At 24.7% G+C, this 24,193-nt stretch overlaps 1 protein-coding gene and 1 long non-coding RNA gene across 3 annotated transcripts; both read right to left on the reverse strand.

Annotated features, from left to right (window-relative positions):
• Positions 1 to 7,284: 7,284 nt before the first annotated feature.
• LOC145834430 (uncharacterized) lies at positions 7,285 to 11,300 on the reverse strand. 2 transcript variants are annotated; one of them, XM_082941858.1, is made up of 4 exons: positions 11,239 to 11,300; positions 10,958 to 11,089; positions 8,037 to 8,150; positions 7,285 to 7,921 (listed from the first exon to the last, which is right to left on the reverse strand). In XM_082941858.1, the coding sequence occupies exons 1-3, from the start codon at positions 11,285 to 11,287 to the stop codon at positions 8,038 to 8,040; spliced, it is 294 nt and encodes a 97-aa protein (XP_082797984.1). In that variant the 5' UTR covers positions 11,288 to 11,300; the 3' UTR covers positions 7,285 to 7,921; position 8,037. The 2 variants fall into 2 exon arrangements, with proteins under 2 accessions (XP_082797984.1, XP_082797983.1); XM_082941857.1 differs by having other exon boundaries at positions 10,958 to 11,140.
• Positions 11,301 to 16,612: 5,312 nt separating this feature from the next.
• Positions 16,613 to 23,587, reverse strand: LOC145834947 (uncharacterized). Its single transcript, XR_014369803.1, has 4 exons — positions 23,427 to 23,587; positions 21,280 to 21,418; positions 20,592 to 20,775; positions 16,613 to 17,043 (listed from the first exon to the last, which is right to left on the reverse strand). It is a non-coding gene; the product is annotated as an uncharacterized LOC145834947 (long non-coding RNA).
• Positions 23,588 to 24,193: the final 606 nt, after the last annotated feature.

The raw sequence follows: 24,193 nt of genomic DNA on the forward strand, positions 1-24,193 counted from the left end.
ATATCTGTATGTTTTATTGGGTTATATTAAGTTTGATGTTGATATATAGTTATTTTAATTCAATATTTTTATTAAAAGACAATAAGTAACTATATAAGTTTTATTTTTTCGCTTTTATATGATTTTTTTTCGTTAACTTTTATAGAAAAGCTGATCTGTTTTTTCTCGTATGTAATTGTAATGATAAAATTTTAAGTAAATATTAAGTTTTAGCTTATAATAAAACAAAATAAAAACCTTAAGATTAACTTTAGTTTAAAAATATATATATATTTCAACAATTTTCTTCAGTGTGATTACAATTGTAACAAGGTAAAACAAATTTTAAACTTATATAGCCTTTTTAATATATAAGAAATTATCAATCAATTAGCAAAAAAACCCTAAACTATAACAAAAAACAAAAAAATTAAAATCAACAAGGAAAACGTAATTAACTGTAACAATTTAAAACAAAACAAAATTAGTCTAATTTAAACAAGGATAATGAGTAATCAAATTCTCTTTGTTTGCATAATTCTGGCTTGTTTAAGTGAATATAAATAGCTTCTATTTTAATTAAATCAAAAATGTTCGTGCAACTTCTTAAAACTTTGAACTTTGTCTCACTGTAATTATTACCACATTTAGGATTTTTTACTAAGTGCTCTGAAATTGATGATCTTTTTGTTGCTTTTAAGGTTGCATTACTCATTTTCTTCGGTTGATTTTTGATATGGTCTTTCACGCACTTAGGTACGTGCTCTTTTATTCTTGTTTCTAAATGCCTAGAAGTTTGTCCTATATAGCTGTTTGCTTTTAGCTGTTCGCAACAGAAGAAGTTGAATTCAGTTTTAATAATATATTATACCGTCAAATTGATGGTATTGCCATGGGTTCCCCATTAGGACCTACATTGGCAAACATATTTATGGGCTATCTTGAATACAAAGTTCTACCAGAATTCGATTCAAAATGTAAGTACATGAGATACGTGGATGATTGTTTTGTTATCAGTGATAGTGTAAAAGTTAGTAATTTATTGTTTGAGAGGTTAAACTCTTTGCATAGTGCTATTAAATTTACAAAAGAAAATGAAGAAAATGATCAAATATCATTTTTAGATGTTTTAATCAAAAGAAAGGATAATAAATTCATAACGTCTATTTTCAGAAAACCATTTACTGGTCAATACCTTAACTTTCAATCATATTGCAGTAAAAGAAGAAAAATTGGTTTGATTAAAACCCTATTTCATAGAGCAAATAAAATATGTTCGCCAAAGTATTTCAGAATGAACTTAAAGTTATAAAAGAATTACTAATAAAGAACGGATATCCTAATCCGTTGATTGATAAGGTATTCAAAACTGAATTGAAAAGACTAAAGTACACAAAACCTTATGGACCAGAGAAATGTCCTGTTCTATTAATTTTGCCCTATGTGGGTGAAAAATCAAAACAAGTTGAAAGAGATATCAAGAATATGACAGAAAAAGTTTACCATGCATCTAAACCAAGAGTAATTTTTACATCTGCTGCTATCCTAAATCCTAGAGGTAAAGATCTAATATCCTACAAACACAAAAGTTGCGTGGTATACACGTATAAATGCTGTTGCGCAAACAGCTATATAGGACAAACTTCTAGGCATTTAGAAACAAGAATAAAAGAGCACGTACCTAAGTGCGTGAAAGACCATATCAAAAATCAACCGAAGAAAATGAGTAATGCAACCTTAAACGCAACAAAAAGATCATCAATTTCAGAGCACTTAGTAAAAAATCCTAAATGTGGTAATAATTACAGTGAGACAAAGTTCAAAGTTTTAAGAAGTTGCACGAACATTTTTGATTTAATTAAAATAGAAGCTATTTATATTCACTTAAACAAGCCAGAATTATGCAAACAAAGAGAATTTGATTACTCATTATCCTTGTTTAAATTAGACTAATTTTGTTTTGTTTTAAATTGTTACAGTTAATTACGTTTTCCTTGATGTTTTTAATTTTTTTGTTTTTTGTTATAGTTTAGGGTTTTTTTGCTAATTGATTGATAATTTCTTATATATTAAAAAGGCTATATAAGTTTAAAATTTGTTTTACCTTGTTACAATTGTAATCACACTGAAGAAAATTGTTAAAATATATATGTGTTGTTAAAAAAGACTTGTTTTTTGTATAAAAATTAAAATTAGCAGACATATGTTTAAAATTTTAAAAATATATGTTCGAATAGTATTATTTTTGCAAAGATAAATTTTATAACAAATGTTTGTCTATACATTTTCAATTCTCAAAATTACTTTTGTAAATATTTTTCAGAATTTTACGAAAAACAAAACAATTTTGCCTATTTTATGTCACTTTTTGTCATGCTATTCAACTGTCGTTTAAAATCTAGATTGAATAAATATTCAGTTTTTTTAACTTTAAAAACACCACGATGTTATTTAAGATAAAATGAGCAAACTTTAAACTTGTGTTATTAAGTTCTGTTATACAAAACTTTTAATCTTAAAATGCTTGAAGTTGTTACAGTATAAATTTTTTTTTATAAAAAAATAAACTAAGCATGTATAGATTGGCAGCAAACTATATAAATTTAAATTATTTATTCAACGATCCGCTAATGTTTATTTAGTAGAAACTTTTTGACGGTTTATTACAAGTCTATTAAAAGAAATTAAAGTAGTCTCATTGCAAGTATCTTATTGCGTTTGTGGAATTCTCAGAAAAATACTTCTTTAAAGCCAGAAAATATAAGAGTGTTTTGTGACTAGTTGTATAAATTTTGAAGAAAACAAATTTAGTTCGTGCATTTTCCGAAACTTAAAACTATGTTAAACAACTTTTGTGCTTTAAAAAATAGAGTTCAAAAAAGCTTTTTTTTTTATTTCAAAAATATCTTAAGATTCTTAATAAAAGTAGAAAATATTTTAAAATTTTGTTAAAAAAATTATTTTACAGAACATCAACGCACAAAACAACTGTTATTATAACAGCATTAAAATTTAGACTTTAATAAATTAACTAAATATGTGTAGACTTGTGGCAAACTGTTTAACTTTGAAATTACTTTTGCTATTATCTGCAAGAAAAACTAGTGTTTACTATTAAGTGACCTTTTAATCGGTCATTTTAATCGGTTATTACCGAGCTTAATCACAAACATTTAAAGTGTCTTACTTCTGTCTCAAGTAATGTTTTGTGCATATAGTGGGAGTTCTACAAAAGTTTTTACAACTGTTTTTATGAAATTTTATGAAAAATAAATAAAATATATCTCTGAGTTTTTTATTCTAATTTTTTCAAAAAACACATGTACAAACAACAATTAAAAAAAAACTATTAGCATTTTAAGAGAATGTAGAAATATATTTGAGACTTTGATCAATGAAGCAAAATTAACTAAAGGTTAAAATCCAATTTTAAACAACCAATTAACTAAACCGGGTATTATCCACACGCTAAAATTATTTGATTAAGTATAGTTTTTAAACAGTGTATAAACGCTTATTTACCTAAGTTTTTTTTAATGCTTATAATTTTACCTAACTTTTTAATTTCTATTGTATAACTTTATATGTTTTCTTAACTATTTTCTCTTATACTTTTATTTGTTTAGTCCTAATCTTAGTTACTTTGCACGGTTTCATATTGATAATGACTATTGTAAATCCGAAACTCCGTCAAAGTGAAATAAATTATGAAATTATGTTTATTTATTAAAATGTTTTTAAAACTTCAAATATCCCCTTCTGTATTTTATTATACAAAAAATAGTTGTACTTTCATCATTTTGAACTACTATAGTTGTTTAAAACTTTTAAAACATTATAATTTATTGGTAAATTTCAAAGTTGCATATTTAAGTTGTCAAAAAAATTAAGATTGTATACTGTTTATTTGCTTTAGCACACAAAACATTGTTTTTATTATAAACAGCTAGCTATTAGTCTTCTTAAGTCAGCAGCAAACTTTATTCAGTAGATAAAATATCAAAAACGAAGCTTCAAAAAAATAACATATCTGTTAGTTTTCAATTAATGAAGCAGATCAAGATATTTGAAAATGAAAACACTTATTTGAAAATTAAGTACAGTTTTTTAAGTTGGTTTTTGTCCATTTATTAGATTTATTGTGGATAATTAGTCAATAATCGTTGTTGTTTAAATGAAATTTCCTCGTTTACTGTGGACAAAATGTACCTTAAGTGTTTCTATCATGAAAAATTTTTCTTTGGACTTTTGAATAATTTTGAAGTAATTAATTTTAGTTTACTAGAAACAAAGTATTCAATAAATAAAATATTTTACTTACTATATAATTTATTTTATCATTTGTATGTATTAATGTTTTTTAAAAGATTGTGCTTTGAAAAGAATTTCTCATGTAAGTTTCGTATAAACTTTAAGATATAAACTCTACCTAACTTTTATCACATAACTTTAACACAGTATGTATAGACTGGGTAGGAATTAATTTATTTAGAATTTTAGATTATAACTTATATAAATAACTCGTCGCTATACTAGCTTCATTGACTGATTTTATAGTTACTTAAGAAAAAAAGAAGTTATGTGAAGCCCAACTAAAAAGTAATATCAATAAAAAAGTTATTATGAAATATTAAATAAAAACTTTTTGTTATAAAAACAGTTTTAATCACTCAAAGTGAAGTTATCTACATAAGTAAAATAATATCTATTAAAATTAAAGGTTTAAAGATTAAAAAAAAACTAAATAAGCACTAACATACAAACATTAATTTTAGGGCAAATTAACTCTATTATTATACCTCTAACATTGTTGCTTTAAAAACTGTGTATGAATATTATCAACTTTTAATTTTCATACTGTAAAACCTTACGTTAAAGAAAATATACACAACGCCTAGAAAAGGAAGTTTAATAACTTTTTTAGAATATAAATAAATTAGAACAGGTTTTTGAATTGTTAGAGTTTTTTTTTTGCTTTGAGCTAATTTTCAATACTTTTATAGTAAAATATAAGTATAAAATTAAGCGATTACATTACAGAAGCATGGCGTTTAAAGTTATAGCCCTTTCAAAATATTAAAAAAGTTTTACTTTTAAGCTTTAAAAAAAAATTGGCTAAATAATTCTATTTGAGCAAAACTTAGGTTTATGGTAAAACTTTGAAACTAAAAGCATTTGCTCTTCTTTAAATAAAATAAAGATTGCTAAATAATTTTAAAACATCAAAGCTAATGGACATGCTTTATAATAATAAAGACGTTATTTTAAAAAATATTGTAACTATTTATAACTTTTTATAGATGTAATTTGTCATTGACATAATTAAAGACGTATATTTAAAAATAAAATTTATTTTAAGATTTGAATAGAAAAACAGTTTAGCCTAACATTTTCATATATGCTCCTATTGGCTAATATAAATAAAGTAAAAGCTTCCCTTTACTTTTTTTACAAATTTAATTTAAACTATTACGAAAGTTTTAAAAAGTGAAGGTTTTTTTTTCTGTTTAACTATACGTAAAAACCTAACCTTGAAACTGATTTATTTGTTTTAGTAAAAACTTGAGAAAATTTAATTGATTAGTTGTAAAAATCATTTGAATTCAATGTCAGTTTTGACACATATTACACCAATTAAATGAATTTAACTTTAGGGAGCTTAAAATTAGGAAAATATGATACAACTACAAACTTACACAAATTTAAGTTTTTTGGTCAAAATAGTAGTTTTAAATAACAAACAATATAAGATTCACTAAAACGTAAAGTTAGTTTGGTTCTCTCTATTAAAAATAAACCCTTTTATTTGTAGATCCACAACTAGTTTCTTAAAAACTATGCACTGTTCATCAAGATAGTATAGATTTAAAATATACTTAGAATATTATTAAAACTGGTGAATTAAAAAACAAATAACTTCAAACTGAAACAGAGCCTGTTTTAATTTCGGTTAATAAACATTAATGAGAGTAAGAGTATAATAAACAAAATTATCAAGTTGGTATTCTTAGTTGTATAAAATGTCAGCACGTTAACTAATTTTAAGAAACATGCTTAACTAAACGTTTGATTTTTATTTAGCTAAAAGTACTACGTTCATTATATATCTACATTTATTTGATGTTATATGCAATTTGAGAATAACTCACATTCTTTAAAATTTGTTGAAAAGAGTATCAACAAAAAATTATATTCATTTTTTTATCTACACTTTAAAATAAACGTAAAAAGTGGATAAGCGCAATGTTTTTTCTAAAAACTTGTATAGCGCATTAAGTATAAGCTTTACAAACTGGCGAGGTTAGTTTTTGTGTAAAAGCTAAAAATTTAAGTGTTGTTTCACCCTGAAGTAGGAAGTTGGTAAATGTAGAAAAATCCTGAAGATACTTAAGTTTAGTACGATTGAAAGCTTTCAACCAGTAAATGAGTGTACGTTTCAAGCTTTGTGCATGTTTCTATGAGTAAAACCAGCTATTAATACTATGAAAACTTTAAACATGTACATTACCTATGCTGAAATATGTTTAGTTACTTCCACTTCCTTGTGAACAACTTCTTGTTAGTAAATGTTATAGTTTTTTATACAAACCTTAACAATAAATTGTAGATTAATAAAACTGATTTATACTAAAAAAAAATTCTTTTAAAACCAAACCTCGTACAGTTAATTTACAAGCTAAAATTACATTCTTCAGAAAGTTAAGATCATAAAAAGTTTTTTTCAAAAAACAAACATAAAATGATTTATATATTTAAGTTTTATTTAATCAGGTAAAACTCTTGTGGCAAACGAAAAAAACAAAGGTGGATTGATAGTAAATTTTATACTGTTGTTTTGCTCATTTAGGTAGATAAAAAATGTTGTAATTAATCTAAATGGGTTGGTTTCTTACTTAAAAGGATAAAATTTTTATTGTTATTTTAAGTTTTCTTAAACATAATATTCAATTATATTCCAATAATTGTATTCATACTATTAAAAAAAAGCACAAATATTTAAAATTACAATTGTTTTTAGAAACTAGGTCATTTAGAAAATATTACATTATTACAACTTACTTTTTTTTCTTAAACTTGTTACTTTTATTCAATCTTAATTATATGTACTTTAAGAAAAAACTAGTTAATATAAATTAATAAATTACAAATACTTAAACATAAACAATCGCAAACGTTTGTCTATTTTGTATCTAAACAATAGTTTAAATTATGAAAGTAAAGAAAATCGAAATAAGTTTAACATGAAATAAGTAAAACTAGTTTTCGAATGTTTTTAAGTAAGAATTAAAGATATATAGGTTTAAGTAAGTTCTGTCCAGTTCATTTTAACACAATTAAGTAATAAAATATCTACTTCTTTAATTTTCAAATCTATCAAATAATCTTTGCCCAAATTCTACTTAAATCGCTCGTTATTTAAGTTTACAGATAGTTAAATTTTGTTAAAATTGGAGTAAAGTATTAAGAAAATTTAAAAAAAAGTCATTAGAAATTTTATTCAATGCTTAAACTAAAAACTTAATAATGTTTTGATAAAAAACTAATATGAAATGATAATATTTGAAAAAAAAGATTAATCTACCAATGAATTTAAAAGTTTTAATAAAAATTGAAAAATTAAAATGTATATAATAAGTTTAAATTAGAAGTTGTATTCAAACTATATATACTTTCTATATTTTTTTTTAACTTTAGATACATATTGGTTATATTCAAATACATTAAGTTATTGTTATATTCAATTTTTAAGCCATCATTTTAAGATAAACATTAAAAAAATATAAATTGACAATTTTCATATATTTTAAGGAATAGTAAATAAATCACAACAGTAGTTTAAATAAAAAAGGTCATTTAATATTAAAATCGAACGAACAAAACTTTTATTAAATTGTTCAAACTGATAAGTTTTGGAAACGATACTGCGTCTTCATTATTAGTCCTGCAAAAAAAAGTGTTGAAAGAACAATACAAAACTTAGTTAAAGGTGTTAGCTAAACAAAAAACAAAACATAAGGTTCAGTTTAAGAAAATATTAGCAATTTTCCTCAACTCACTTTAGTTGCATGCTCTGAGACAACTTGCCATGCAGCCACGATTGGTGCACATAGGACAGTTTTCCTTTGTACATTGTCTAAGGCCTTTGAAGCCTCTTGTTATGGTAGCCTTCACTACGTTTATATTTACTTTGTTAGTAGAAATTTGTTGAAAATTAAAATCATTTATCAAAACAACTTATGTACTATAAACAAATTCTTATCAAATATCAATATGGCTAGTTTGTGACAGTTTAAAAACTTTTAAAAGTGTGTAGAGTAGTAAAACTGGATATTATATACTGTTTTGTTCGTATTTTTTAATTGACGTTTACTAATATTGTAGACCATAACGAATAAACGGTTGTTAATAAATGGCCAAATGATAGTTCTAAAACAGCGTTTGGAGAAAATAAAACACTTGAATTCACGACGAAGATAAATTATGACTTTCCTTGAACTGAACAACTCTCTCGTTCTCAAAATGACGAAATTCCAGCAATTTTGTTTTTTAATTTTCCAAAGATTGTTTTAATACTGTCCTACTGACATCTGACCTATCAAAAACGTTTTCTAGGTTCTGCCTACTAGAAAAGTTTTCCAACGCACAAGAACCTGTCGACTAGGTACGCAATTTAAACACAGCGCAAGAGAGCTTACTCAACCGACAGTGCGTACCTAGGGTTTACGTAAATCTTACACCTACATTAAGCCTAATATAAACGTATTTTAAGCCACTAAAGCTTACAAATGACTATTAAAACAAAACAATCCAAAACAATAACTTTCACCATATAAAGAAATACATTGTTGAAAGTACATACATATATCATAAGTGTTATGTATGTTTAATAATATGTATTCATTTCCAAAGATTTCTTTAAGTAAGCATTGTATATTTATGATTATATTCGAACAACCAAGTTACTTTTATATCTTGTGTTTCCTTGTATCTTAAAAATTTACTGAGTAACATTTTACATTTATCCTTTTTACATTTTTGTTTCAATCATTGGGTATGTAAATGTAAATTGCACTGTCCATTATTTTCGTTAACTTAAATTTTTATGACTTTAGGTTTTTTTAATTTATTTCAACAATTTGAATTTTCACTTTTTGTAATTTTTCGTTGAAAACATAAACTGTAATATTGTAAGATATACAATTAATAAGTCTATAACTTGTTTTCTGGTTCATTTAGTTCAACATTAATTTATTCTAGTACAGTTTAATATACTTCAAGATATAAAACTTTTGTATTTCTACTTTTAGGTTTGTTTTTAAATCATAAAAATTGCACATTCAACACCGTTTTTCGACCAAAAAAGTGCCAAATTGGCTGTTCGTACCTTTGTGGTGCGCACCTAGTTGCACTTAAGTTTTTTCGCTTATTTATTTTTATTATTATCAACTAAAAATGGTTTTCGAACTGGACATTATTAATAAGTTGACATGAAAATTGTATTAAAAAAACCTTATGAACAATTGTGTGAGTTATTCTTTTTTATTTAATAATAATATGATTCATTTTCATTCATAAATTGAAATAAATATATATTAATGTAATTTTATAGAATTATAACAAAGTTGTAATATGTTTACATAGATTTTTGTTTAAACTTGTTAAAGCTAATCAAAAAACTAAATTAAGTAAATTCGTAGAACAGTTTTAAGACAACTTATTTTATCATAGTTTTATGTTAATATAAGTAAGATATTTTTCTATAACATAATTTATATACATCAATGATCATATAATTATTCAAATAAGTAAAACATCTTACTTTATATTAGATTTAATTTACCTAACATAAAAAGAAGTTTACATTTTTCTATGAAAAATAATTCTTATTTACTGCTTGTGTAAAATAGCTAAATAGTTTTTTATCAAAATAAAAATACTACTAGTTTGCTAAACTTGTTGTTTGTTAAGTTAAATTTTTTTGTTAGTTTTTTACATTAAAATAAACTTGAAAAAAGACTATCTATTAATTTTTTATTCCTTATTCAAAAAACGGTAATCTTAATTTTGAAAGATGTAACAAAGCTTAATTACTATATTTACCCAAGGTATATTTATGTGTCTAAAATTAAAAATAAGATAATGAGCATACAAAGTAAACAAAAATATTTTTTCTACTATTTTGACGTTTGCAAACCTGTAAACTGCTTTGATATCAAACACAAAAAAAAAGGACCTTTGCAAAACTTTAAACGCAAATTTAGTCATGTTTTTTGAACGTCTGTACATTTTAATCTATAGTTATTTTAAAAACGTCAAAACAAGACTTTACAATATGATTGAGTTACTACGTTGGGTTAACGAAATATAAACTTTAATAGTTTAAACAAATACGTAAAAGTTGCATAAAAAGGTATATATACATATATATAATTATAAATAACAAAATTTGAAAATTAAAAGTGTTTTTAAAATTTTTCTAAAAACTTAATAAATTAATTTTTCTAATTCTAATTTTCTTTATTTGTACTTTTGTAGTTATATTTTTCTGTTTTCAATAATGTTAGATTTTTGCATTGATATGTGTTTTGTACAAAAATTTTTAATTACGTCATAATGATTTTTGTTTATTTTTTTCGATAATTTTTATGTCAACTGAATTCATTTCGATTAAAACAGCAGAAAAATTATATGTCAAAAAATATTTAAAATAGTTATGTTTTTTTTAAATGTTACATTTTATAATGGTAATATGTATGCATATTTTGACTGTTTATGTTATATTTAACTTATATATTTAAAAGCCCTTCAAGTTTACTCATTGAAAAGTGGCATAGTTAGCCTAATCCCAATTTATATAAATGACTTACAAAATTTTAACACACTGTTCAAGTAACATCTGTACACTTTACAATTGTGATCTAAGCGAGTTTTTTAACTTTGGCATATATACTTAGTTTTTACATCCAGAAAAACTCACCACAGTTGTTCGCAATGCATGTTGAGCAGGGGTCATTTTTGCAAAATTTTTCCTTGCAATCTCTAATACATATTCTCACTTCTGAAGGGATCGGACCTGAACCTGCAAGGAAACCGGGACGACATCCATCAACTGTTTCTTTTAGTAGCTCAGTAAAACGACACTTTTTTAAGTTGATTTTGTCTTTAAAAACGTTATTTTTTTTTTATTGTTTAAAGTTTGTGCTGTGTTTATATTTTTGTTATATACAAAAAAAATAATTTTTTTTTATTTTATTTTACCTTCAAGGAGCACAAGCGCTACTACGCAGAATAGAATAATTGTTCTCATTTTTTTTAAACTATATTCTGAAAAGTTGTAATAAATAAACAAGTATGGTAAACTTATATAAAGTCTTAGAATATATAAATCTTTATAGTTTATGATTTTTATATAAAATATATTCGCCACATTAAATGTTTTAAATAAATAAGTTGTTTTTCTAACAGTTGTATAAAATACCTAAACATAATACTAAAATTAAAGTGCGTAAGAAATATTAATCTTGAAGTTAGCTTTTATTTTAAATTAAAAGGATAGTGAAATCAACTGTAGCTCCTGCAACTTTTTTAAGATATCTTCAGAGTAACTAAAATAAAACTTACTTCAAAAATTGTTTTAGTTTACAAATAATCGAAGCAAAATAAGACTAGGCTATGAAAAGTCTTAGTTTTGTTTTTATTAACGTCAAATTAGTATCTAAATATAACGACAAATAACTAAAAATATTTCAAACTAACAATGATAATTGATAAAAAGTTTAAAGTTATTTTACTTTCTTATAAATGTTAACCTTAGTAAACTGTCTCAAGGACTGAAATATCAGTTAATAACCTTTTTAAACAAAAATTAAGTAAGAATTTTGTTTGTTAGTTTGGAGAACCTTGTTGAGTGCTTAAACTAAATATTGTGCTCAAAGTAGCAGCATAGTGCTTTTCAATGCTGAATACTGAACCCTTAGGGCAATTCGAATATTTACGTAAATCAAATAATCAATGGGAACCGCACAATTCCCAACCGCGCACAATTCCCACCCGCAATACCCTCACACCATCAAAACAAAGAACCGCTTACCGACCATGGCTAAAAGTTTAGAGTGGTAGTAAGAAAAATAAAAAATTAAAAACAAAAAGTAAATAAACAAACAAAAAAAAAACGAATAGGAATTTTATGCGAATGTTAAATAGTACCGATGGGAATTGTGCGGATGGGAATTGTGCGCGGATGAAAATTGTGAGTATGTCAACATTTGGAGCATTTTCCTTAAAGCTATTTGTTAGTATTCGCTATACACTAAAAATTACTAAATTTAAATTTCGTAACAAGTGTTTTTGTTGGATTAAAGTTTAAAACTATACTTTACATTATAAAGTTTAAGCATAATAGTACGGGAAAATATTTTACTTAAAAGAAATCGAAAAATACTTTCAAACTGATAACATAGATAAAAAAATATAAATTTGAAGCTTGCTGAAATAATACATATAAGAATGCTGAAATAAAACAGTTGAAGTTTCATTTGATTTTAAAATTCTTTCTCAATTATAAACAATAGTCTTTTCTTTTTGAAAAGAGTGTTTAAGTATGATAAAAAAAATTATAATGGCGTTAGCAATTAATTTTACGGATTTTGTTTACTTTTCTTATAATTTATTAAAAAGAATTTCATCGTTAGCGTGATTCATTTGTAAAGCTTTGAATCATTAAGTAAAATTGTTTAAAATATTCTAGAAGTAAATAGCTTACTTTTTTAATTCATGTTCATAGCGAGATTTATTTTTTATCCTTTAGCTTTTACCTTGACTTTTATTAATCATATAACTTTATAGTTATAAAAGATCGAACTTTTAAAGTTCTCAAAGATAGAATTTATTAATACTCATACATGTAAAAAAATGTTTTATAACGGGAATTTCTGAAAAATAGTTTAAAATTGTGCAAAGAAATTAAAAGGCTAAGCTGTATTTAAGCACGGCTTAATATTGAAAAATACTAGTATCACAAAAAAAAAAAAAATTAAAACAACTAAGCTACATTTGTTCAAATATCCAAGGAATAAAAACAAGTGGTTAGGTGAGGCTTGACCGTAATTGCCATAATTTAGAGCTTTTTTGTAATTTTACATGTAATTTAAACGAGCGAGTACAAAAAAGCTCTAATTATAGCAACTATGTGCCTGACCATAACGAGAAAAAACTAGTTTTTTCTTGAATTATTCTGTTTGACTTTAACAATTTTATAGTTTACAGGTATATTGTATCCAGTTTATTCAAATAACTAAGTTTTTAAAAATATTTTACCTGCATTCTAAAATTTAAAGAGTGAATACGCTTTGGTTCTTATTATTTTACGTTTTTTTGTACAAAAAAATAGACTTATTTATTAAAATGTAAATATAGAATAAATAAGTAATAAGTGTTTTTTGAAAACAAGAAATAAATATATATATATTTTTTTTAACTGCGTCTTTTTTATTAGTTAATTTAAAAATGTTCACTTCTAATAAATCTGTTAACTATCACACTTTTAAAAATAAAAATGTTTTGCTATATCTATTAACACTAAAAACATAAAAGTTGTCTATCAAATAGATAACTTCTTTTAAATTTTAAACATTAAACTTACTTTTTAGCTTGAGGCAAGTTTCAAAAATTGTTGAATTTGTTTTAAAGTAAATAATTTTAGTACATCTGTCAGTAAACGTTGGTGTATACTTAATAACTACTTAAAAACAATTCTGCTTTCGAAAAGTTTTTGGTTAATTAAAAAAAATCATGTTTAGTTAGACCGCATCGAGATTCCGAAACAAAGGCTTCTTATCTGAATTTTAAAATGTTAAGACTTCTTTTACTTTGTAAAAAACGTTTAAAACCGCAATTTATTAAATTTTTTATAAGTATTAAGTTTTTGTTTGTTGTAAAACTTTTTTATAACTTTTAATCAAACTGAATTTTTTAAGTTAAATTAGATATACTTTTCAACGGTTAAGGTTAAGTAATTTATATGCTTAAGTAAAAAGTTAATTTGACAACAGTGACACTTAAAAGATAACTCAATTAGTGTACAACAATCTATTAAATTATACAACTTAGGTATATACTACTTTTTTGCACGCAGGGTCACTTTTGAACGAGGTGACACTTTTGCACGGCGTCACTTCTGCACGGTCGTCTCTTTAGCACGAAGGGACACTTTTGCACGGCAAATCTTTTGTACGGAGGGTCACTTTTGCACGAGAAGACACTTTTGCACTGTCGTCACTTTTGCACGCAGGGTCATTTTTGCACGGCGACATTTTTACACGTCAAAGCTTTTGCACGACGTTACATTTTCATGGCGACGTTTTTACAAAGCGTCACTTTCGCACGGCGTTAGATTTTCACGGATATATTTATGAACTGCAAAAATTTTAAACAAACAGTCAATTTTGAACAGAGCTTCACTTTTGCACGCTTCTAATTTTTATTTTTCAAATAAAAATTCAAATATTTTTTTTCTTTTGAAAGTATCTACTTACTTAATTTTCAAATCTATCAAACAGCTTTTGCCCAAATTCTGCTTAAAGTTACATGTTATCATAACAAGAAAAACTTGCTTTTTTCTGAATTACCTGTTTTACGTTAAAATTTTTATAGTTTATAGATATATTAGTTAATGTTTATTGAACGTAAAAAAAAGCGCTCATAATATTTGGTTCAAAGACCCGGTGCACGAAAAAACTTTTCGGTTATCGAGTCAAGCATCACTTGGATACCTTTTAACGTCTTGTCCAAGAAAATATTATATCCATTTTATTCACTTAACTAAGTTTTCAAAAATACTTTGTCTGTATTCCTTTATTTAAAGAGTGAATACGCTTTGGTTCATACTTTTTTACGTTGTTTTATACAAAAAAATAACGTATATGATAAGGTGTAAATATAGAATCAATAAATTTTTTTTCAAAGATAGATAACATATATATAATTAAACTTTTTTAAAGTATTTTAATTTCTTTTAGTTAATTTTAAAATGTTCACATTAAACAAAATCTCTTACCTATCATACTGTTAAAACAAAAGAGTTTTGCTATATTTAATAATATTTAAAATATAAAATTAGTATATCGAATGAATTTTTTTTTTTTTTTAACATTAAGTATACTTTTTAGCTTGAGACAAGTTTGTTTTTAAAGTAAAAACTTACAAATAGACTCTTAATACAACTGTCAATAAACATTGGTGTATTTTTAATAACTACTTAAAAACAATTCTGCTTTTGAAAATCTTTTATTTTATTAAAAAAAAGTTCTTTATATTTAGTTAGACTGCATCGACATTTCGAAATACTAATTTGAAACTTAAAATGTTAAAACTTCATCGACTTCGTAAAAAAACGATTCATTTCGCAATTTATTAAATTTGTTTTACGTAGTAAGTTTTTGTTTACTGTAAAAATTTTATATAACTTTTAATCAATCAATATGTTTTTTTACATTAATTATATTTTGTAGTGTTAAAGATTTTGAAACTTAAATGCTTGAGTTTGAAGTTAATTTGGCAACAGCAGCTTAAGACAATTGAAAAAATAACTCAATTAGCTTACAACAATCTATTGAATAATAACATTTGGGTATATGCTACTGTTACTATATTTCTAAAAATTATATGTTTAAAATGCTTTGTGCACTTGTTTAAATTTTAAATATTTTCACGAAATTTAATATTTACTTAAACAATATTTCTTTTTACTAAACAAAAAGTTCCTAAAAGTGCAAATATGGAAATTAGACTGACCTTTAAATATAATTTCCGTGAAAACGTATTTTTAATGTTATTTTAAACAATTAACTAAAAGAAAAAAATATTTTTGTAGTTTTAGTTGTAATTCAGTAAATGCTTTTAGTTCACGTAAGCATTCTAAAAAACATTTGTTTAAATATTAAGATAAGTTTCAAAGTAGATAATGTACTTGAATATTAACCTATTTCTGCGAACATTTAACTATTTATGGCAATTTCAGTATTCTGTATACTTTGTTGATACATATTTAACAGAGAAATAGACATGAAGGTAATAAACATAGACATTATCAGTTACCGGTTGCAATATAATACCCTTTAAAGTATAAGGCTTGTTTTTCTATAATTAGTTGCAGTCATATCAATTTTTGTATATATATATATTTCATCATAAAGTTTCTGTATAACTTCAAATTTAAATAAGACTGTGGTGGTTTTAAAATCCGTTTATTGGTTTGACCGGTGACTGTTGAAGCCGACAATTAATTTTCTGTATAATATAAATTGTTCACGTTTAGCGTTTCGAAAAATTGAAAGAAAATACACTTTAAAAATATATTTTGTTTAAAACTAGTTAAAACTGTGTAAACTTTTATCACAAGTCAATATTGAATTAAAAAATAATATATATCTATTTAATTGGTCTCAACTTTAAAAAACCATTTTTGGAAGCGGTTGATTTCTGACTCGTAAAACATACCAAAATATACTATAAAACTTATGTTTTTATTTTATTATATTTTAAAGTAAGTGTTTTTGCTGTTAAGTATTACTTGGATTACTATAAACCTTATTAATATAAAGAATATCATTCTGACAAAACTACTTTGTTTTAGTGGTGATTTATTAAGAAAATAATTAGTCGTTAACAAATTGATAAATTTCAACGGTTGTTCTTAACTACAAAAACATTGATTAACCAAAAGTGTTTGATTAGATTTTCCTAAAACTCCCAACAAACTTATCAAAAATATGAAAACAATAAACAATGTCAAAATAAAAATAGAATCACAACGAAACAAGCGTGTTAAAACTAATCAAAGAAAAATCCAAAGTCCTTGTTATTTATGTAAGTATTCGGTCCAACTCTGCAGATTTTTCCACCACAACAATCCCTGTGAGAGGTACATTCGGTCTTAATGGATAGTTATAATAAGTGACAGCATAGAAGAAGTTGTATGTGTTTGAAAGTTTTTCTTCTCCTAGCACTTTGGCAAACTCTGACATTTGGTAGTTCCAATCAGTATCACCCATGCTTCTAAACAGCCTAAAGTTTTAGTTATTTTAATAAATGTAATTATGAATTATAATCTGTTTGTAACTTTTAAATAACTTAGACACTTAATTTAAAACAACTTTAGAATTTTTTTATTAGTTGTAGTTTTGTTTACATTTGGAATTAAAAAAAAAACAGTAGAAACAAATGAATTAGTTGTTGAAAATGTTTGTAACAATAAATTTTTTTGTATCGTTTTATTGTAAGTTCATAGAATGTTATTTTGATTAAGGATTTTTTAAGTAAATATAAAGTTATATTAAAAGCAGCTACAGTCATAACAAACTCAAAAACTTAATATGCCTTGAAGATATTCTTTTGAAATTAAAAATTTAGTGTATTCAACAAGTTTTACTTTTTTTTTTTCAATCGTAATTAAAACAAGTACTTCAAAAGTGTAACAGAAACAGTAAAAAACAAATAAAAAATTAGTTGCAGAAATGCAAAAAAAAAAGATTAAATAACTTTTTTTTAGTTAGCTTACTGCTTCAGCTAATTATTGTTTTTATTAGTCAGACATATTGTAAATTGTTGATGAAGATTATTTAAAAACAATCAATTCAGCTTTTTGCGTGAAACTATTAGTTAATCATCAAGAAATACAGAATATTCAAACCCTAAAAATAAAAAAATCGCAATTGTATAAAAAAATTATTACTTTGTATTATTTTGTTAAATAGCTAAATACTTTTACTTTGCTTTAGTTTTACTGTTTGGAACAATAAATAATATTTTAATTCTGGTTTTATAATATATAGCATTTTTCAATCAAGCAAACATCAGTATCATCAAAAGTTAAATTTTTCTAGAAAAATTGTTGCATCGCTGGGTTTGGAATTTTGAACTTAGTTGTATAGTTATAAACTTGGGTGCGTTATAACCAGTTTTTATTTTTGTTATATAACAATATCAATACAACCTACTTTATTTTTCATTAGTTAGGTACATTAATTTCTATTAAAAAAAGTTAATTATGCTAACAATGTTCTTTTCATCAATTTAAGCTTTTTTATGAAGTTTAAATTATACAAACTCGATCTAATCAAGTCGATTTGAAAATAAAAGTTTTATATATCTATAAATTCGTTTGAAGTATTAATAAAATAAATTTAATTAAATTTTCCATTTATTCAAAATACTAGAAAATAGATTTTTTTTTCTATTTTCTTAAACTAAAATCGAAATTAAACAAAAAAATAATTGCTTAACAAAACTTAAACCGTTGTGAAGTGCTAAAAAAGTTACAATAAGTTAGATGAAAGTTTTGAAAATATTTTTGGTTGAAATGTCGATTAAACCTTTAAATGCAAATTCTAAAATAAAGTAAATTTTTACTTTTTTCATTTTTACAATACGTTCAATTTAAAACAATCACTAGTTAAAACTTATTGAAAAAATCGTTTATAAAAGAGTATATACTAAGTAATTTCTTGTAGAGTGTTTATACTTTTGAAGACTCAGAGAAATTAGTACTTTGAAATTAATACAAGTATGAAGCACTACCACTTATATCTTTAGTTATAGATAAGCTTACAAATGTAGTCGTGTTTAATAATCGTTCTAAAATAACAAAAAAAAAAAGATGTTTTATGATTAATCCCAACGTATACATTTGACGACAATATTCACAAGTTTTGGAACACTATTAAAACAAATAAAACACTAAATACTTGTTTAGGTTATTTATTTTTTTAGTTAAACTAGAACGTTTCGGAACTACAATTGCTTTAGAAAAAAGATCTTTTTTAATTTTTACAATTTACTTCGTCAATTTTTTTCTCCTACATTTTTAAGTTTGTTTATTCAACAACATTGTTCATCCTTCATACCAACAGAAACTTTTTATTAAACTTAATCGGAACAAAGTCTACATTTCCATTATGTTATGCATCTTTTCAAAACACTTTTAGACCGAAATATATTTATCGGATTATAATAAAGCTGTTGGTTTCACAGAAAATTTAAATATTTAATACGTTAGATCGCTACTTTAGATTCTATTTGAATAAGATTTTATTCAACTGAAGATCTCGTTTGACTAGTTTCAAGCGAGTGAAACATTGTATTATTAATAAAATTCAAAATTTATAATTGATCTTTCCCCTTATATTTGAGTTTAGAGCTTTGATTGTCATCTTTAAAGCTTAAATGACACAATTATCTAATCTTACTTAATATCTGTTACAAACAAAGTATATGACGACTTTGTAACCTTTAATAAACCTTAAAAAACATTACACCTTACAAAAACTACAGTTAGCTTTAAAGGAAAAAAAATATTAGTTTCCATATAAAAATTACTTAGTTTTGTAGTTTTAATAGTACTTCAAACACTTTTAGATAAAAACGTCTATTCATACTCCCCATAATAGTCAAATTTTTAATTTGTAATAGCATTTTTTCAATCAATTTGATGAAGTGAAATAAAAAGTTTAGTTTAAAAGGTTTAAGAAAACGTTTATCCTAAAACAGTATTTGTACGATTTTTTTTTATAAACCCCTAGTCACAAGAACTATTTACAGTATTTTAGAATGCTAGTTTTAATCATGTTTTATTTCTGACAACCTTGGCAATGATAGTCAGTAATAACCCGTGATGACGTCAAAAACTAATAACGTTGTTTATTTAAGCTCCATTTGAAATAATTTTGTGCTTTAACAATCGATTATGTTTTAAGTTAATGCTAAAATGTTACGTTATTAAAAGTAAACCCTTATCACAGTGGACTTGTAATTGAAAAAATAAAAATACTTAGTTTTAAACAATTTATTTTTCGAAAAAAACTTGTTACTATCCAGTGCTCTTATTAATTTCAAGCTTTAAATTAAATTTTATAACTTTGATTACAACTGAAGTTATACCAGTTAGCGCTAGGTTGTTTTAAGGTTTTTGGCATTTATCAAACTTGTGTATACTTAAGTTAAGGAGATCCACTGTAAAAATCATTAACATTTGTCATGCAATTCTATGTAACTTTTAATTATATATTGCTGTTGTCATATATAATTATGTATGCCAACCACTAATCGTTGTTGTACCCTAGTGCAACATATAACCACAAAGGGGAATATAGTATTTTTAAAGAAAAAATACTACAACGGATTAGTCCAATTAAAGCTTTACAAAAAAAGTTATTTTCAAAGGCTGAAAAAATTCTTTAAATGTAGTTACTTTACTTAATACTTGGTTCAGTGTTTTTATTTTACCCTTCACGGCAAACATAATAAATATGTACTAACTAACAAAAAAGAACCGTTAAGTGTATTTATTGTTTAAAGTATCTCATATTGCTTTCGTTGTAAATCGGAAAGTGTTGATTACATTTAATTATAACTAGAGATCGGTTTTTGTTGTTTTTTATATTCAAACAACTTACAAAACTATATAATTCAATTTTTGTTTATGACGACCAAGTTAAAACTAACAGTCTAACTGTAAATTAAAGGAGTTATATTACAGTAATAAATAAAACATATTCTGACTGTAAATAAAACATATCTGACTGAAAATTAAATAAATTATATTTTCCTTAACTAACCATACGTATCCGATCCTTGGCGTCATTGGAGTGAAAAATATGTTGTGCGAAAGTGGTTTTGGCGGGTTGTTTCTATGTTTGGCTTCAATCAACTCGCACACCTTGAAATACTTGCTGCAGTAGCCGACACACTCGCGCTTCGAATGGAGCACGTTCAAAGGGTTGGCTTTTTAGATTTGAATTCCTTTGAAAAGGTTGTCATTAATACAGAAAACGTTGTGTGATCGCACACTTGTTTGTTGAAAAACAACTGCATTTTCTAAAATCTATAATCATATTACGTTTATATTAAACATAAACAACACTAATAAATATTTATTTTATCAAGTATTAAGTTTTAAAAGTTACATTTTATTTTTTGAGTTCGACTTGCTATCAATATTCTTTACTGTTTCATTTATAATTTTTCCGATTTGGCTAAGTTGCCGACAGTTTTAGTTACTTTGTTATCAAGTTAACAATATTGTTTTTAGTGTAATAATATAATAATACAGAGTCATTGTTCCACTTTTGCACAAAAACTGTTTAGAACTCTAAAGTATTTAAGCATCAACAAATTATGCATCATTGATTAAATATTTAGAAAAAATTCACTTTAAAAAAAGTTCACAATATTAAATTATGGACTCTCAGCTTTTTTTTTGGTTATACGTGGTTTTAAAATACAAAATTACTGTAATTTTCTTACCTTCCATGTTTAAACCATTAAAATACCGATCAAGTCTTCTTTTTCCTACAATAGTTGCAATTTTGTCACTCATAGATCGAACAATAGTGCATGCCATATTTTCACCGCCCAAGTACCTTCTTACTTCGTACTTACCATTCTATTATAAATTTTTAAATAAGCTTTGATATAAAAGTATAAACAAATAATTCCTAGTTTCCTTTGTGTATTTGTTTAGAACTGTAAAAAGTTTTTCTTTTTTGTTTCTACTTGTTTGTTTTAGATTAATATCATGATGTATAAATAAAATAAGTTCTTAATAAATTTCATACGTAAATCCACAGTTTATTATGGGGAAAGATTAATTTCTGATTATATTTTATATGTTTTTGTTTTATCAAAACTTCAAACAAAAAACAAAGTATGTAAAAGTTTTAAATAAATTTAGTCAACTGTTTTTATACTTAAAACAAATTTTTATAGCAAAAGGATTTTTTTTAAAGTATATTTTTTTATTGCTTATATTTCTATGATCAAAAGGTCTGTCTTTACACTAATTTTTTTTCTATATTTTTGAATATATAGTTTTTAATTATCCAAGTATATTCAACCCCAAAACAGATAAAGCTTTTACAAAGGCTTGCGAAACATTAAGATGCTTAAAATTATGTATATAAAAATTATAATAATCTACCTTATTAGTTACATTAGTTTGATGATTTTCATAAAAAAAAAATCTGCGTAAGTCTCCAAAGCCTAAGCCTTGATTTTCTTATGCCATGAGACCTTATAATTAAGCTTTGGTCATACCAAATCGATTATCAGACCAAAAACCTTCGGTAGACCGAGACAAAAGTTTCGTTCTTATTATAACTGGTCAATCAGCCGCAATACATAACATTTGTATTGTCGTCATTCTAAATACGTGATAAACCATTTATAGGTTGACGACACTGAAAGTTTTCCAGTTGTGGCTGACTGACGAGTTTAAATAAGAACGAGACCTGGGTCTCAGTCTACCGAAGGTTTGTGGTCTGATAATCGATATGGTATGACCAAAGGTTTATACATTTTTTAAAAGCTCTAAAAATTTAAAAACTAAAACAAAGATTTAGATGAAAATAAATCTTAGAAGAAGTACACTTTATTTTTAACTAAACGTTATATCAAAACAGGGGCCGGTAGTAACGGGCCAATTCTCCTGAAATTTTTTTTTGTTGTATTTTGTCACACTGTATAAAAAAAGTAGTATAAAAGCCTTAGTTTTTAAAATAGTTTTAGCAACCAAATATTTAAACATATATTAAAGAACGCAATAATAAAACAGCTTAAATTACTAATATCTTTACTTAAGAACAAATTTGTAAATTTTTACAACATTTATTTGCTTTTAATTTGTGATTTTGGATAAAAAGTAGTTTGTGGACCACAGTTTACAAACCAGAGTATTTACACATAAAGTATTAATGTATTATTTAAATTTTTAGAAGGTTTTCGAGTTTTCAAAGACTAACTTCTTTGATTTAATCAAAAATTTGTTATAAGTTTTGTTGACATTCGATAAAAACTTCTAAAACATTAAATAAAATTAAACTGAAGCAAAGTCATAACGTTTTAAGTTTAATTGATTTGTATGAGTTAGCATAAAAAGTTTTGTAAGCAGTAAAAAAATCTTTAAATACATTTTTAAATTTTTATTTCTTTAATTTTCAAAATTAGCATTAAAAGTATATAATAAGTTTTTAATTTTTGTACACTAAAAAATCTAATAAACCATTGTAGTGTTTTATAGACAAGGTGTTTTTTTAAGTGATCTAGTTTAAAATCTTGTTTTATGTAATTCACTGTAGGCTTTCAGAAAAATCTAAACACCATTGGTTTCGGTACAAAAAAAAAAGACTTTTATTACTTATGTCTCTTTCATAACCATCAAACAATTACAACACTAAAAAAGGTATTAACTTAGTTATACTTAAAATTAAACGCAAACATGCAAAAATTATAAGTTTTAAGTTATAGTTACTTAGAGCTTTTTAATAAAACAATAGAAAAAATATTAACTTAATACTCCCTTAACTCTCTAAGCGATTTATCGATAATATATTGTGTACAAAATTAACTAGAACACTCTTAAAGTCGTTCAAACTTATAAACAAAATATTTCTAACCTCCGGTTGGTCACCAGTAAGCACAGACTGAATTTGTTCGTATTCTTCTAATAAGTTGTTTGCTGATACCGCGGATAAAGTTAACAGTAAAACTGCTAAAAACTTCATTGTTTTACTGTTGAAGGCCTAAAAAAAAAACTTGCGACTGCGTGTTGCTACTAGCTTGCAGAAATTTTCATTTAAAGTCTAATGAAACAAGCAACAAGCTTGGGGCTACAAAACCACATCTAGTTTGTATCTAACCTTGTATTAGCTTATGACGTCATAAACCATTGGTTTTTAAATTAGTTAAACGTCGGTTTTTCGTAATATAGCTCGCTGCACTTGTATTTAAAAGTACTAACTATGAATTTTAGTGAAAGTAATAACAAATAATATATATTTAACATAAAACAATTATATTTTTTTTACAATTACAATTGTCTTTAAAAAAAACCCACATTCTTACAACGCTAAATTTAAACAAAAGTTATTTTATACAATATTACAAATTAGTACCTTAAGGTACTTCGTTTTTACCAAAATGTATATTTTAATAAACATACAAAAAAAAAAAAAAAGTTATTCCCGCATTCGTGAGACTCGTCAAAATATGAACTTTAACAGAAAAAAAAAACAAATGTTGTGGAGTAAAGTGATCAATTATCATACTTAATAGCAAAATTTCCTGAAAAATATAAATGTGTTGGCATTTCCGTCCAAGATCGATAATGATGATAATTAAATTAAAATGCAGAAACCTCAAAAGTTATTTAGTTTATCGAAAT

Source organism: Thalia democratica, chromosome 4 (assembly GCF_965202585.1).
Source record: "Thalia democratica chromosome 4, ktThaDemo2.hap1.1, whole genome shotgun sequence".
Taxonomy (NCBI): Eukaryota; Metazoa; Chordata; class Thaliacea; order Salpida; family Salpidae; genus Thalia; species Thalia democratica.

Coding starts and splice junctions, on each gene's coding strand:
- LOC145834430 (XM_082941857.1), bottom strand. CDS start 11,287: ATGAGAACAATTATTCTATTCTGCGTAGTAGCGCTTGTGCTCCTTGAA. Junction 11,141..11,238: donor AGCGCTTGTGCTCCTTGAAG/GTAAAATAAAAT, acceptor ACGTTTTTAAAG/ACAAAATCAACTTAAAAAAG. Junction 8,151..10,957: donor ATGCATTGCGAACAACTGTG/GTGAGTTTTTCT, acceptor ATATAAACGTAG/TGAAGGCTACCATAACAAGA.